Genomic DNA, 14,858 nt, shown 5'->3' with positions numbered 1-14,858 from the left:
CCAGGATTAGTATTCCAGGCACAAATGTGCCCCTTGTAATATGCAAAGCTCGGTGCAGCCTGTGCAGGAATGCCCTTGAAAGGCAAATTAAACTGAACTCCCCAGTGACTCTGGGGGAGTAGGAGGGTTGCTGTCGTCTGTGCTGAGGTTCAAGTAGGTTTTGAGGTGTCTGCTTTTGTTTCTCTTCTGCTTTCCCTTCCCAGAAGGGCTTACGGGAAGGGGCAGGCAGGGAGACCTTACCTGCAAGTGCCCCGTGCAGTAGAGTTGCTGCTAACTGGGGGTTTGGGTTTGTGTGAACGTAAATGATACCTGTAAAAATCATTACGGCTTTTCTGCCTTCAGTGGGGAGCATTTGTTCCAGTTCTTGGAAACGGTGTCCTTGATGTAGCTGTTAGGTGTATCACATGGATGTACCAAATCATGTGTCCAAAACGCGGGTGAAAAGTGAGCTGTATTTTAACAGTGTTAGTGGATGAAGCTGGAGGGATTCTGAGGGTGTTTCCCAAGTAACCTTGTGGTAATCTGCCTCTGCAGCGAAGACCATCTGATGTTCTCAGGCGACTGTCTGCTCAGAAGTCTGCCCAGATAGCGCTACTCTTTGCTAAGCCGTTTAAACGCCGCAATTGACAACGATGTTCTGAGAGTTTAATGGCTTTGTGGAGGTGTTCTCCCCATGTAAGAATATTGCCGCGACTGTGTTGTAGCTGCAACAGAGAGAAGTAGCCTGGAGCATGGTTGTCTGATCAAAAGAAGCGTTTCACCCACACAGTTCAGCAAAGCTTAAGAGCCCTGCTGGCAATAGCTTGTTCAGGTGCACTTCCAGTGATGGCGTGTTAGGGTTGTCTCCTCTGGTGCTGTGGGCCTGCCATGCTGTCCTGCGAGCCGAGCACGTGCTGTGAAGTCAGCAAATTATCAGATGGAGACAATCCATCTGATCTGATGTTACGTTACAGCCAACGAACTGCTCTTTGCTGCTGGGAGCTAAGGTCGTGAGCTGCCCTAAGTGGTGAAGGGCTACGTTGAAATATGCTATGGATAAAAGCTGGTTTTGACTTCTGGGCACTGGAAACATGCTTATTTTGTAGCTCTTTCCCAATCACCCTATGCTGTGCCTGTTGACGCTTCCTATTGTGGTTGTCTTGTTTTGAACTGCAAGCTCTTCAGGACAGAAGCTCCTTTTTTCTAAAATGCTGAGCATGTTTTTACTGTGCCATGTAATCTATCAGAATCAAGATCTCTCCTGATTTCCCCAAACTTAGTTCCTCTTGCACCCAATTTCAGAACTTTCTCCAGAGAAAAGCTGGGTTTGCTAAAATCCTAGTTCCTCCTTTTTGTCTTTTTTTTTCCCCAGTGCGTTCAGAACTGTCTTGATGTTGTGTGACGTCCAAAATACTTTCTGTGCATGTGCTATTCTGCCTTTGCTAGATAAGCAATAGCTGTTCCCTTTTACAGCAGGCACACGCCTCCTTGAAGAGGCAGATGTGGAATGTCTTCCTGGGGAGCAAACATTTAATGCTTTGTAATTACTACACCTTAATTTTGTGTCTCTCTCCTTTCCAACGCAGCATGTGTGTGATTAGAGGCTAGTAATATCTTCAAAGAGGGGTGAAGATGCCACACTCCAATTCCTAGTTTGCCAGGGCAGGGCTTCTCCTCTAGGTTCCCTCCATGCTGGTTATACGTAGATTGAGCAGAGCTGATAGAGAAGTGAAACTAAACCTGAGCTTTGGTCACACTTGGAATTTTAATTTGCGTGTCGATTTTGTTTCCTGTTTTTGCAGGAATTGCTCAGAAAGCTAGTGTGCAAGAGGAATGGAAGAGAGCACTGGTGAGTACGCTCTTAGATATCTTACCACAGGTTGTGGACCTGTTCTTTCCTCCTTGGTTAAGCATCATAAAGAACCTTATTACTTTAAACTTTGTGTCTTCAATTCAACTGTAGAAGGTGATTAGAAAATAAGGTGGTTTGGCAGATGCATCAGTTGCAACTGTACTTCACTAATGGTGTCAACCAGATCTGATTAAAGCAGTGTTGTATGTCTGGAAGATCTTTTTTTGAAATCTCCCATCTGTGAAACCTGGAGTACCAGTCTATTGGCTATCTCAAGCTCTTGGAAACAAATAATGTCCCCTTTCTTAATAGGTAAGAGGCTAGCAGCATTGAGCTGGTATGCAGTTTGAACAAGGCACATGGCAAGCCATGAAGAAGGATCATCTCATGGTAGCTCCTGACTTCTCTTTCTGTTTTTATTTCTTTAGGCTGCTCTGTCTGGCAGAGGATACAGGATTTTAAACGAAATTTGCCTTTAAAGCTTTCGTTTTAGGCACTGTGTACTACTTGCTCTGTGGCAGGCAAACTCATCGCTGTTAGGCTTAACTGATGCAAAGATATGGCTGCAACTAAAACTCATAAGATTTTTTTGACTTAGATTGCTTTGAATAGCTTTTCCCCCTGTTTGCCTAAAATGCCTGTGGAAGACATGAGTTAAATCGCTGTTTTTTCCCTACCATTGAAATGAATTTGCATGAAAGCTCTTGCCTGCACCATGGGAAGGCATCTCCATTAAGCATTGCTGATCCAGCACCTTGTAAGCCATGATGTTGCAGTTGGTGACTTCTGACTCATAGTGAAGTGCAACTCTGACCATAACTATTATTTCTAGATTATTCCTATGCAGTTAGGTGATGCCATCCTTAAAAGTAGAGAATCGATGTACTTGTCAGCAGCGTGGTGTGCTCGTTGTGGCAGATATACCCCGGCCTGGCTGCTGAAGGCCAGGTTTTGACTTCATGCAAAGCTGGTCTGTTGGAGCCCAGTGGCTGGAGCAGCTACAAGCCAAGAGCACCTGCATAAAAAGACGTCATGCTTAGAATCGTGGTGGCAAGAGTTGCTGCCGTGCCCTCTAATTGTTAGCCTGTAAGGTGCACGTTTAATTTGCAGCGATTGCTTTCCCTTATGATTTGCTCGTGGCAAGCTAATCCCAAATGAGGACTTTTGAAGGGGGAGGATGGGTAAAGCGAGTGTGGTGCTGGCAGCTGATGCTGAAGCGATGGCTGTGGAAACGACAGCTCCCTGCTCAACCCCAGCACAAAGCACAGACAGCAGCAGGGCGAGTTTTTCCATCTCTCCATGCATTAATGGCATGGCTTTGAGCAACACTGTGAGCTCTGCTTATGCACCAGGACTCGGCCTCTGCTGGGACTGCCAGCAGCCAGCTGTGTTCTTATCACAAAGCTTTCTGTCCCTTTTTAACGTGTGGTTGAACTGAGTTTTTTGGGTAGATCAGTGAGACACGGGCTTGGAGCCTGTTGAGGTTACTGAGCAGTGCTGGTGGCCTGGGATGTGAAAGGCCTTATGTTCTGTTTGCATTTTGCCAACTTAAGTAAAATTGCCTCTCCTTTCCCTCTGAACATCAGCTGTGCAAGTTTAGGATGGAGTCTCTGTACTTGATCTTGGCGTGCACAGCCACCCCACGCAGCTGGTTGGGAAGATTTATGTGTTGCCTCTTTCGTGCTGGGAGCTGAGACCCCCATGTTAAAGGCAGGATAAGCAGATGGGTCTTTCATTATTTCCTTAAAATTACTTTGCTTTTAAGGATGCTCATTCTCCAAGTGCTGCTAAGCTCAGGACTCCTGGGTTGTTCCCGGCACTGAGGCTGGAGATGAGGTAAGGCGGAGCTGTGTGCAGGAGCTGAGCTGAAGTCGATGCCCTTTGTTCCCTCCAAGCCTGGTGCTTTTTGATGTGTTGCTGTCCTGAGCTGGTTGTGTATTAACTGCATTCACAATGCTGCATGGCTGGCTTTTGTTCTAACTGCATTGGCACGTGTTCAGAGTTGGTGTGCTTGGAATGGCCACTGGGACTGTACAGTGAAGCATAAATCCTTTTTAGCTGTCAGGCTTCACTAGCCATGGGTGGGTGGGGGAGCCCTCCTTGGCTGGCTGCCCTGGCTAATTAAAACCAAAATTTGCTGTTGTCTTCAGATTTTAATTCATGCTCATCCCTGAAGACTAGTGGAAGCACGGTCTCCAGGCAGCTGCAGCAAGGTTTCGGAGCTTGTCTATACACGGTTGTTTTAGAGCAGGTATGCAACTTAAAATTTGCTCTCAACCCTACCCTAGGTTGTTTTTCAAGTATAGAGAAGAATATACAGAAACTACTTGGAAGCCTTGGGATGTGGCCCTGGACTGTAGTTAAAGCTGCCACACGTCAGCCATCTGAAGTAATTTGGATGTGCATATGTTGTAGCCAGGGCAGCATCAGATGGCTTAGTTTTTTGCTCCGATGCCGGACTTAAGCAAAACCGAATTACTTTGCTGTGTGACTGGCGTTGGCTTACGGAATGCATGAACTGCTCAAGTTGCAGTAACTCGTGTAGCTTGTCAGCCTGAGCCCTCAGCTGCTGACTCAAGCTGTGAAACCTACTGGAGACGGAAGAAGTTGTAGTGGTGGGAACCTGTGAGGTTCTGTGTAGGCGCTGGGAGGTGGCGATGATGGATGGTGCCTCGGTGTGAAGCCAGGGCACAGCCCCGTGTAGCCTGTGCTGGAGGGAGAGCGCTGCCCCGAGCTGTGAGCGGAGCTGTGAGGCAGGTGGGAGGACGGAGGTGAGAGGAATAAATGAAATCTAAATATACACATGTTGCTGGGCTGAGTTTCCCTGCTTTCCAAGGTCCCACCTACGCAAGTGATCTGTTGAAGGGAAATGTCACTGGAATACCTTTCCCCTCTTCAGATCCTTCCTGCAGTATGGGTGAAGGATCACACTTTATTTTTGGAGCCTGTTTCCGCTGTTCCATCCACTGCCCACGCTGTTGCTGCCCAGACCCCCTCCCAAAGACCGCTCCTTTATCTTAGCATGGTACGAGCTAGGTTTGGACCTTTTTCTTAGTCAAGGGATTGCCATCTTACCTAGCATTTCATCTGCCCGTGAGTCTGTGAGATCTTAAAAAGCAAAACATTGCAGCAGTGGGAGCTTTGTGCTTGGCAGGGCAAGTCTCGCCTCGTGCCTGTGGTTCCTTGAAGGCTGTGCCGTGCTGGTGGGTTGACCGAAGGTGGAAGGAAGCAGGCCTGCAGTTCCCCTGCCCAGTGATGCTGGGGCTATTCGTTCGTGAACGGCTGTAGAGCGAGCATGGCAATGCCTTTCTTCATGGGAAGTGTTTGCTTTTCGGTCCTTTGCCCTCCTGTACTTTGTTCTGTTTACGGTTTCTGCTTGTGGCTACGTACTTCCTCAGCAGGTATTGGGATATGAACCTTTCAGCAGCTTCTCTAAAAGGTCTAAATCTCTGTGGGACAACTGTGAAGCATTTGGGAAGTTGGCAAAGTAGCCTTTGCACACACAAGTTCTTACCTAAAGCAGCTTTTATAGAATAGCACTTGAAACACTAAGTTTATGGATGCTTTAAGAATCTTCTGCAGTTATTTCTTTATTCAAGGCTGACTTTCATCTGCTTTATCTCCTGCTGTGCTTTTTTCCTAATTCTTTTCCTACTAAAAATAGGAAATACTCTTCAAGTCCTTAACCTTTGTGCAAACAAAGAAGTAATTTGTTTTAGCATCTATGCTGACTTCTGGGCTATGTGCCTCATAAGGAAACCAGTGTGATATGAATCTGCTACTTTTGGAGACTTAGACTCCAAATATAGTCTGAGTAAAGGAAACTGCTAGAAATGTGAGTACTACTTATGCCACCAGCTCTGCTAATTTTTCCCAGCAGGATGCATGGCTGGCTACCCGATTCCCATTTTTATCCCGAAAAATGAGAGCAATACCTTCAGATGTTCGGAGGTTCAAAACCATTAGGGAAATGAGGGCATAATCATTGCATGTGCATAGGGAATGGGAGTTTTAGATCATTTCTAAATGATTATTAGATCAATTCAAATGATTTTTAGATCATTTAGATCATTCAAAGCATGTCTGTGGAAGCAATCCCTTTTGGTCTGCGTCTGTTGCTGCCAACCTAGCAGCTCTGCTGTCTGAAAGGAAGTTTGAGGTCAAAAAGACATATCAAGCTCTTCAGGGCTAGATTGTCCAAGCAGGTTCTGGCATTGCTGCCTTTTAAAAAACTAGTGCTCAGAAGGGAGCTGAATGTAATGGTGAAGGTGGAATAGCCACGACCTGTCCCAAAGATGCTTTAATCACTGGCTTCCATCAGCCTGCTGCCTTGGGAGCTGAAAATAACACTTTGTTTTCAAATGGCTGCTGGCTGATGTGTGGAACACATGTGGGATCGCTCTTGCACTCTGCCAGGACCCCTCGCTGCTGCTTTTCACCAAGATCCACCAAGCTCAGCATCTCCTCCGGGTAGGCACCACGTGCAAGTGGAAGAGAACAGAAGACTACTGATGTGCCAAGTCTGTTGTGTGAAAACAAAACCTGCTCAGGAAAACCAGTTTTCTGCTTCAAAGGTGTCTGCCAAGTGACTTTCTTCTTGCTGTTCCTTTGTTTATGAAGCCCTTTGTGTTTAGTACCGGTGAAAGCTGAGGGAGTGGCTGGCTAGGATGTCAAATGTTTTGCTTGTAGGTCCTCAGTTTGAACTGAAGGAGAGAGATCGTGAGTATGAGTTCCTCATCTTGTGCCTCTGGAGTGAATGGGACACTGGTGGCACAGACAAGGACTTTGCCAAGGACCAGGGCTGCCAGACACGGGGAGAAGGTCTGCACCTGCACCTCCCTCTGGTCTGATGGTGACAGCCACAGGGTGTCAGGGTTGATGAGGAAATACGTGCTGCTCTGTGTCTTCTGTTCCTCAGAAACCTTACAAGGTTTTACATCTCTGCCAGTCCTTCCAGTACTTTGGGTAATGTGCTTTGAAAAGGGACGGGTCCAAGTAGGGCCAGGAAGGGAGAGGGTGAGGTGGAGGGCACTTGGTTTTCTTCTCTGCATTGGATGAAAGGCCAGCCTTTGATTCAGGGGTTCGTCAGCCGGTGCTCCGGGCTGGCTGGCTGGGAATCCCCTTTTGATGACTAAGTTTCAACTGGAAATCAGCTGCTCCAAGTCTGCTGCCAGGACAGGCATTTAACTAACCATTCAGCAGCATTTAGGGAAAACTTGTCAAATGCGAACTTTTATGTTGAACTAAAGTGTTTTGACTATGTGGTTCTTCATTTAAATTAAGCTGCTGGATATGGCGTTCATTGTTTTCTGGGTTTGATCTGGGGAGTCAAACATAGAGCATTGCGGCGTTGAGTGCCTTGCTGTCACACAGCCCTGAAGTCTGCCAGAGGAGAACAGTTAACGATAACTAACCAGTGGAAATCTCTTTATAATGTCTGTTCCAGAACAAACGGACCAGTTTTTTCTCCCAGAAAGACACAGAAGCTGCAATTCCCTTATGAGATCCCGTACATTATGTATACAGCAACGTAACTGCTTCGTGCGATACGGTCAAAGAGAGCCAAAGCAGTCAAAGTGCCTGATATTAAACATTTAATTACAGTTGAGGTCTGCTGATTTGCAAGCACGCAGAAAGGAAAAATCCTACTGTTCCTTAGTCAGATTTACCAGAGGGTTGAACTGATCTCAGTGGAGACTGACTTTTAAACCAGGTGCGGTACAGAGCAGTTGGTTACCTACCTGAAAGCATTATTATAAATAAGTCAAGTGCACTTGACAAGTTAGTGGAATGTCAGGACATTGTCCCGACAGCTTTTTGTTCTTAAAATGACTGGATGTTCTGTGTTCTTAGTGCAATTAATGTGCTGAGTGTGGTCCGGGTGCGTTGGGGCAGTTAATGGGATGCCGGTGCTGCTGTTCTGCCTGCTGTAGTTGCAAGTGATTTTGGATCAGCTATCCATCTGCTAGTTGGTGTGGAGTTTAAGAAAATAAATACCCAGTAATTCCCCCCTGAATGAGCCCCTTATGATTTGAGTGGGTGTCTGAACTCTTGCTTGCTGCCTTTCCCTGCTGATCTACGAGCCAAGTGTTTTACAGAGATTATTTGCTGACCTGCCAGAGACCTTGTAATTCTGTGGCACCCCATTTCAAGTGACTTTTAAAGCTGTTGTAGTAAGTGGCCATGCAGTTTCTACAGATAGCTCTGCCTGGAGGACAGTGGAGGTTAATTTTGCTGGTTTTGTGGTTTAGTGGCTAAGCTGTGGATGTGCTGGGAATGAGATGCTTTGGCCTCCAGGCTGGCTGGAGCAAGATAGTAGCAAAGGCTGAAGTGCTTCGTGATTGAATTGAATGATCTTACTCCTTGTATTAAGAGATAAGACCTTGTAGGACATGAAATCAATCCTCCGGATAATTCAGGTCAACTCACTGTAAAACAGCGAGTGTGGAGTTACTGTGGTTCAGTAAGTAGGGCATGGAGCAGAAGGGTCAGATTTCGAGAGTTTCTAGTTTTCATTTTCAACTTGTTGGACCTTAAATTCACCTTGCTTTCTGGAACGTTGCTGCTGTAAATTCTGTCAGAGGATTTTAGTAGCTGATTTTATTGGGGTTGGGGGTGGAAGAGGAGCCTGACTGGAACCAGAGGTAAGTGGGCTGAGTATAAATGATTTTTGTTATTGCTGTTTTTCTTAGCTCACACAGCAGCAGCACGTCCAGGCTGAATGGCAAACCTGGCTTTTCGAAAACAAAATACTGGATGTTCTCATTAACGTTGCTGCCTTTGTGAGTTGTAAATAGTGTGAGCTGAGACACTGGCAGCTCAGAGCTGCCCTGGCCCCGCGGGCTGCAGGGCTGGTCCAGACTTGCAGTCCGGTGGCTAGCACATCCACAGGGTCACGGCTGACGTCACCGCTTTATCTGTTTCTTTCTCATTTGTCTTGAAAAGGAGCCTGGCCCTGATTTCTGAAGGTGTCTTTTGTCTCCTAAAACACTGGAGTGCAACAAGAAACCAGAGATGTGGTGGTGGCTTTTTTTTTGCAGGTTACACCAATCCAGATGAGATGGGACGAGCCATAACTGTGGCTTGGTTGGGAAGAATATTGCTCTTCAACCCAGCCACGTTTTGTCTTGCTTTATGAAGCAGAGATTTTAAGATTTCTGAAGCACTTACCAGCTGGGCTATGATAAAATTATATTTCCTTGTACATTAAAAATAATATTTATAGGAGTTACTAAATTCCACTTTTAGACCCATTTAGCTGGTTGGTACTCGGGCCGTTCTGAGCTGAGCTTTACAGATTCAGGGTCTATTAGAGCTTGGTTTATGGCTGTGTAAGATAAAGGTTCGTATGTTGGTGTAACTCAGCTGTTACGGTTTCCTTGCAGTGTCTCGGTCCTCTTGTCAGTGTCATCCTGCCTTCGTCCCAGGCGTACTGCTAAGCTGGCAGCTCGCAGAGCGGTTGCTGGAGAAATGGAGAGATGGAAATAGAAGCAAATTGTGCTAAAGTCACGTAAAGAGGCCAGAATTGGTGCTGAGATCCGAGATGTCGCCTCGCCAGTGTGTGCCTTCTCCCATGGGATGAGCGGGGATGCTTGCTGCGGGGGCGGTGGGTTCCCCGCTGGGACGGGGCTCAGCCCCTCGTGAGGGGTCTGGTGGAGGCCAGCGCTGCAGGACCCCCACCGCCAGCCTCCTGCACTGGCCCGCTGCTGGGGTGCGGATTTGTCCCGGGCTGTGTATCCCCCACACCAGGTCTGAACCCCGCAAAGCCCCCCCGGGGGGCTGCGGGTGTGGATGTGCGCTGCAGCCGCCAGGGGGCGGGCGGCACCGGGACTGGCGGTGGCGGGGGGGGGGGGAGGGGGCTCGGTGGGGCCCCCCCCTCGCGCACCCACCGTACCTTCATCCCGGAGAGATGCTGGACGGTGTGCCCGCAGCCCCTACCTGGGTGCTTTCCCCAAAAAGCTGCATTTCTGTAGGGCACCCCCCTGCACGGGCAGGGCCCTGGGGTTCCCCCACATATTTTTTTTGGGGGGGTGGGGGTGGGTTTGAAAGAAACCATGACCATGCAGCGACGCAGTGGCCGTGGATGGTGACCTTCACAGGCAGTGGGCCAGCAGGGTGCTGGGAGTGGGTGTCTCAGCGCCGCGCTGCAGTTGCATCAGGTTAGGGACATGAGGGTGGCCTGCTTGGTGTAGTGCATCCAAACCAAAGCCTCCCTCTGTGCTTGAAAAGGTGGAATTTAATAATTTTCCGTGCTCCGTATAAGAATCCTGTAGAAAAACACAGCCTGGTTCTGGCGGTGCTCCCCAGCTCGCTCCCGCCAGCTAGGAAACGGCTCTGTGTGCTCTTTGCTTTGTGTGTTTTCCCCGTAAGTCCTGAGCACGGCGGCAGCAAGGGATCATCGCCAAGGCTAGCTGAACCCGGAGTCAGCTTGGCAAGGCAAGTGGCTCCTGAAGCCTCGGTGGTGATCCCTGCTGGATGGATCTGCCGGGATGGATCTCAAAGGGTAGATCAGCACCCTCTCCCCGGGCAGGCGGAGGTAGGCAGATGGCTGAGGCTGACCCCTGATCACTGAGAGGGCTGTGACCAGCCTCTGCCATGATTTTTGTTGAAATTCAACTGAAATGCTGAAAAAGCTGCCTCCTCCCAGCCCTTTGATCTTAACGTGAAATCTCGAGATGTTAGTGGTGATTAGGAAAGTAAACATGTCCCTTCCCGGAGGGAAGGCAGGAGTTTGTTCTGATTGAGCATTGCAGGGGTTAAGTTACATTTTGCTTTGGGAAGGAAAGGAAAATGTCTCAATGTAATTAACTTAAGATGCTGATGCTAATGAAGGGGCTTTCAAAGCTGGGGCTGGTGGGGGGTTTGATGGGAATCCCCTGTTGAATCAATGACATTAGGGCCTTCGGAGTGATTCTGCAATTATTAGGCTGAAATGATGTTGAACATGAAGTTAATCCTGTTATCTCTCAAATATTGAGCAAACTGCTTGCTCTGGATAACTCTATAATGGGATTATACTAGTCAGTCTGGCACCTTCAACACTCCCTATCTGTTCAGGGCTTTTTCTTGTTTTCCTGTTCAGAATAAAGTATTGATCAGGCTTCCTGAAGTTAATTTTGGGAGGTGGTGTCTGGGGCACTGTTTTCCAGTGGTGCTGGATTGTTGTGTTGTGGGTTTTTTTAATGAGCTTGAGAATGAGCACCCTGTTGCCTTATGAAGCCATTCAGCCCTCCCCAGCCAAGATCTCTTGAGCTCATCCCTAAATAAATGTTTAGGAAAAGAACTGAAGAACAAGGACAAGTATAAAAGGAGACTTCCTTTCGTCATGCCTTCCTGGCATCGAGAATCTGCAGTTGAGCGAGTTCCTGTGCTAGAGACCATTCCCAGGCCATCATATTTGCCAGAGTATAATCAGTTCTGGTTTGAAAACCTCATTCTGCATCCCTGATAGCCTGTAGCAATTGTTCTAAACAAAAGTAACTGGTGGGGGTTTTAAAAGGATTATCTTGAGTTTGGTTTTGAACAGTCTGATAAATTTCAAGGGAACCAAGCACAAGAATCAGAATGATCCTGTAGGGGGGAGGGAGAAAAGCCGTAACACATGTTCAGTTGCTCGGTGATGTTCATTACAGACGGGATTGCTTTCCTGTCGAGCCCACAGACCTCCAGGTTTTAGTGGCCTGACGTTTCTGTGGGGTTTGTCATGAGCTGGAGCAGCGGCGTTGCTGCTGCCAGGTCAGGTTATGTGCTCGGTTGCAGCAGGGCACAGTTCTGCAGTTACGGACAGAAATCAGACCACCAAGTGTCGTGAGAGGTAAATACACCCTGGTGAGAATGAGAATGAGAATTTGAGTTTCAAAGTCAGGGGAAACAATTTTTTCTCTAGTCTGTAGCCAGAGGCTCAATTAACAATAAACCAGGCCTCTTTTAGCATCACTAGAGTATAGAAGTGATTTCTACAACACTCCCTAAATGAGCAGATGTTCTTGTGCCAAACCAGAAATTTCCATAAATAAGGGAAAGTTCCATTAAAGGGTCAGTCAGCTTTTAGTTTCCAAGCTATGATTCTTTTTTGCTTTATAAGGCTGATCTGAATCTCATTAAGAACTGCAGGTTTTTTTGTGGGGTTTTATTCCCCAACCCCCCTCCCCCACCCCCGCTCCCTTGATGAAGGTGAGAATTGCTTGGGAAGCTGGTGGAGCTCCCTCACAGCAGAAATGTGCTTCAGGGTTGCTAATGACTCCTGTGTCCCGCCTGCCTCAAAGGCGGCAGTGAGATGATGCGGGCTGGTGTAGCCAAGGGGCCACCTAGTATTTTGGACTAGCTGGGGCTTCAGTTTAGGTGCCCAGGGGCCAGCTAGCCCTGCTGTTGATAAGGTAATGGATTTAGATGATGGCGTAGCCTGTAATTTCAGGGAGCTTGGGGGAAGCCCTGGGATGGCATTCTTACACCAAGGGAGCCAACGCCTTGCGCAGGCTTTTTTAGATGGGAATCCAGCACAAGAACAAACTCCCCATTTCAAACGTGAAGTGCATGGAGAAATGCTTTAATGTTTGCGCTTACACACCCCAATTTTATGCACCAATTCAAATGCTTGCTCTAATGTATCCTTGCTGTAACTACTGCTTGAAGAATATGCTTGCTGGAGCCATGGGTTTCAACTTTTAATTTGTGCACCTTTAAACATTGTCTGATAGGAGGCAGAGACCCCTGTGAGGTTAATCAAATGTACTGGTTTTCTAAGTGGCTTCTCTTTGGACCCCTTAAAGATAGTTCTTGCTTATTCTTCCTGCTGCAAGTTGAAAACCCCTGAACCTGAGTTTTGGTGCCGCTCGGTCTTGCATGTTACGGATTTTGAGGCAGGAGCTCTTTGGTGGAGGCCACGGGGTGGGGCGTGTGGGCTTGTGCTGTGAGGTCTTTCTCCCTAATCAGCAGTGTTGACCTCTGCGTGCTGGGAAGCGTGCATTGTAACCTCATGGAGCCATGGGATGCAGCATGGGGCTCCGTGGCTGCCTAATCTCTGTCGTGTGATTCTTTGATCCGAGCCCCTATCTCAAGGTGTTTAACGTAGGTGTGATGCTTACAAAGGCGGCCTTGGGCAGGAGGGAGGTGGGTCACACTGCTCTGTCTGGCCCACTGACTTGGGGGTTACCTCCGTTGCAAGGGAAGGTGGGACTACAGCTCACATAGCTGGGTTGACCGTGAGCTTGTTAGCTTACGTACTTGAAATAGTAGTGTGCTGTAACTCTTACGCTGCAAAATTTGTCTGAGGAGGTGAGTAAATATTTGAGATGCTCACCCTTGCAGAGCTCATGGCTGGTACAAGCAGGTGGCATTTGAGCTGGCTGCTTCCAAGCCTGTCCTGATGGACCACAGCGGTCACGCTGGGCTATGGTCAGACCTCTTACTGCAGAAGCAGTCCTGTTTCAGTTTAACCATGTTTTCTCTGGGCAGAGGTGCCTGCAGTGGTGCTACGAGGCCATCTGCAGCCCCACGTTCAACCGTGCCAAGTGTGAGTGGACAGGAGCATCGACGGTCTTAGAAAGGGGTTTCAAGCCGCTGTTCTGCTGTGGTGCTACTTGCTGCTAAGCAAGAGTCGCTGCTGGTGCTGTACAAGCGCAGGAGCAAGGGAATGATGTGAAATTCGGTGAAGTGCAACCCTTCACGCATTCCCACAGCCCTCATCTGCAAGAGGGGGGAACAACTCGGGGTAAAACAGCTTACAAGGTTGCGATTAGCTGTACCTTCTGAACCGTTGGTGTTATCTCATCTCTTGACATTTCCTTTAATTATATGAAATGGCCTTGACACTGTAAACAATTGCCATGGCATTGTCTCTGCAGCTTGTGTGAGTCAACGTGATGCGTAAACAGCGTTTGGTTTTGCGGACCTGATGTGTGTATGTTTCGGGACACAAGCTGCCTGCATGCAATTGTCACGTCTGCGTTTTGCATCTTGTTCTGGGATGGCTCCCATGCTGCTGGCTGCCACGTCTTCTTTCCACAAGAGCTCCTGGTGCTGGCAGAAAACACAGGAGCATCAGGGCAGGGGCTGGGATTCTGAGGGGAGCCGAAGGGGGTTGATTAGGGTGCTCACATTTTGCTTTCAGCCCCTTCGGGCCTCCGTCGTTCTCTCCCGAGCGAGCCAGTTCGAAAGGGGTAAGGAAGGGGATGATCCACGACACAAACCCAAGCATTGCTTTAATCACGCTAGCAGCAATTTTTTACTCGGTGTGTTGCGATCTTAAGCCTGGCTGCTGCTTGGAGACACCTTGTTGGTTGAGCAATAGTAAATATTTGGAGAGTTGAGGTTGGGTTCACTCACTGTCTTGTTGATGGCTCTTGCCTGGGTGTGACTGTGGTCTGGATGTGGCACTGTTTAGGGTGGTCCCTGGTAGGTCTATGAAACATTTGGCTAGATGAACTTCCTAAGTGTTATCTTGTTCCTTAAATAGAGAATAAAGCTTGTATCAACATGAATCACAAAGTTGATAAACTGGAATGGTTCCTCTTGGAGTTGTTGTCTTGTATTGGGCAAATATTTATCCACATTGTTTCAAAAGGCATATTTGTGCAATAGAAGGAGGTCAAACCTGTAATTACCTGTTAGATTCACTTGGGTAGAAATAGCTTGTAAAAACACAGTACGTTTGGAAGGAAGCTTTTAAACCTGATGTTTGTGTGTGTGAATCTAAAGCTGTGGTTTAAAATTTAAAATTGTATGGGAGTTTTCAGTTGCTCGGGTGCAAAAGTATTTTTCCTGCTGAATTTAAGTGCCTTAAGCCGAATCTATCTGCCATTTCTTTTAATTTCTGAACCGTGGCAGGGAATTTGGGGTTTTCTTCCAAATGTATCTGCTCGAGATGATCAGAAGCTGAGATTGTGTGCCAAACTTGCCTTGCATTTTAATAAGGAGCTTCTAGCTTAGTCAATAATTAAGGCAGAGCAGGTGCGGTGGGGAAGTTGGGTGTTCCCCAAAAGCTAAACCAAGGCGCTTTTGTAAGCCTCCCTGGGCAGAGCCAAGTGAG

At 47.7% G+C, this 14,858-nt stretch overlaps 1 protein-coding gene across 6 annotated transcripts in view; it reads left to right on the top strand.

Annotated features, from left to right (window-relative positions):
• Positions 1–14,858, top strand: part of PHACTR4 (phosphatase and actin regulator 4) — a 68,183-nt gene that overhangs the window by 23,528 nt on the left and 29,797 nt on the right. For 3 of the 6 annotated variants that reach the window (XM_055800930.1, XM_055800931.1, XM_013299856.3), the window contains exon 2: positions 1,782–1,828. The exons of 1 other annotated variant lie outside the window; for it this stretch is intronic. In XM_055800930.1, coding sequence (XP_055656905.1) covers positions 1,813–1,828 — 16 coding nt within the window. In that variant the 5' untranslated portion in view covers positions 1,782–1,812. Of the gene's footprint in view, positions 1–1,781; positions 1,829–3,609; positions 3,668–3,741; positions 4,083–14,858 lie in introns of those variants that run through there. 2 more of the 6 variants (XM_055800935.1, XM_055800932.1) reach the window with 2 other exon arrangements.

This window comes from Falco peregrinus, chromosome 3 (genome assembly GCF_023634155.1).
Source record: "Falco peregrinus isolate bFalPer1 chromosome 3, bFalPer1.pri, whole genome shotgun sequence".
Lineage (NCBI taxonomy): Eukaryota > Metazoa > Chordata > Aves > Falconiformes > Falconidae > Falco > Falco peregrinus.
The sequence above is the reverse complement of the archived record's forward strand: the minus strand, read 5'-3'. Positions and strand labels throughout refer to the sequence as shown.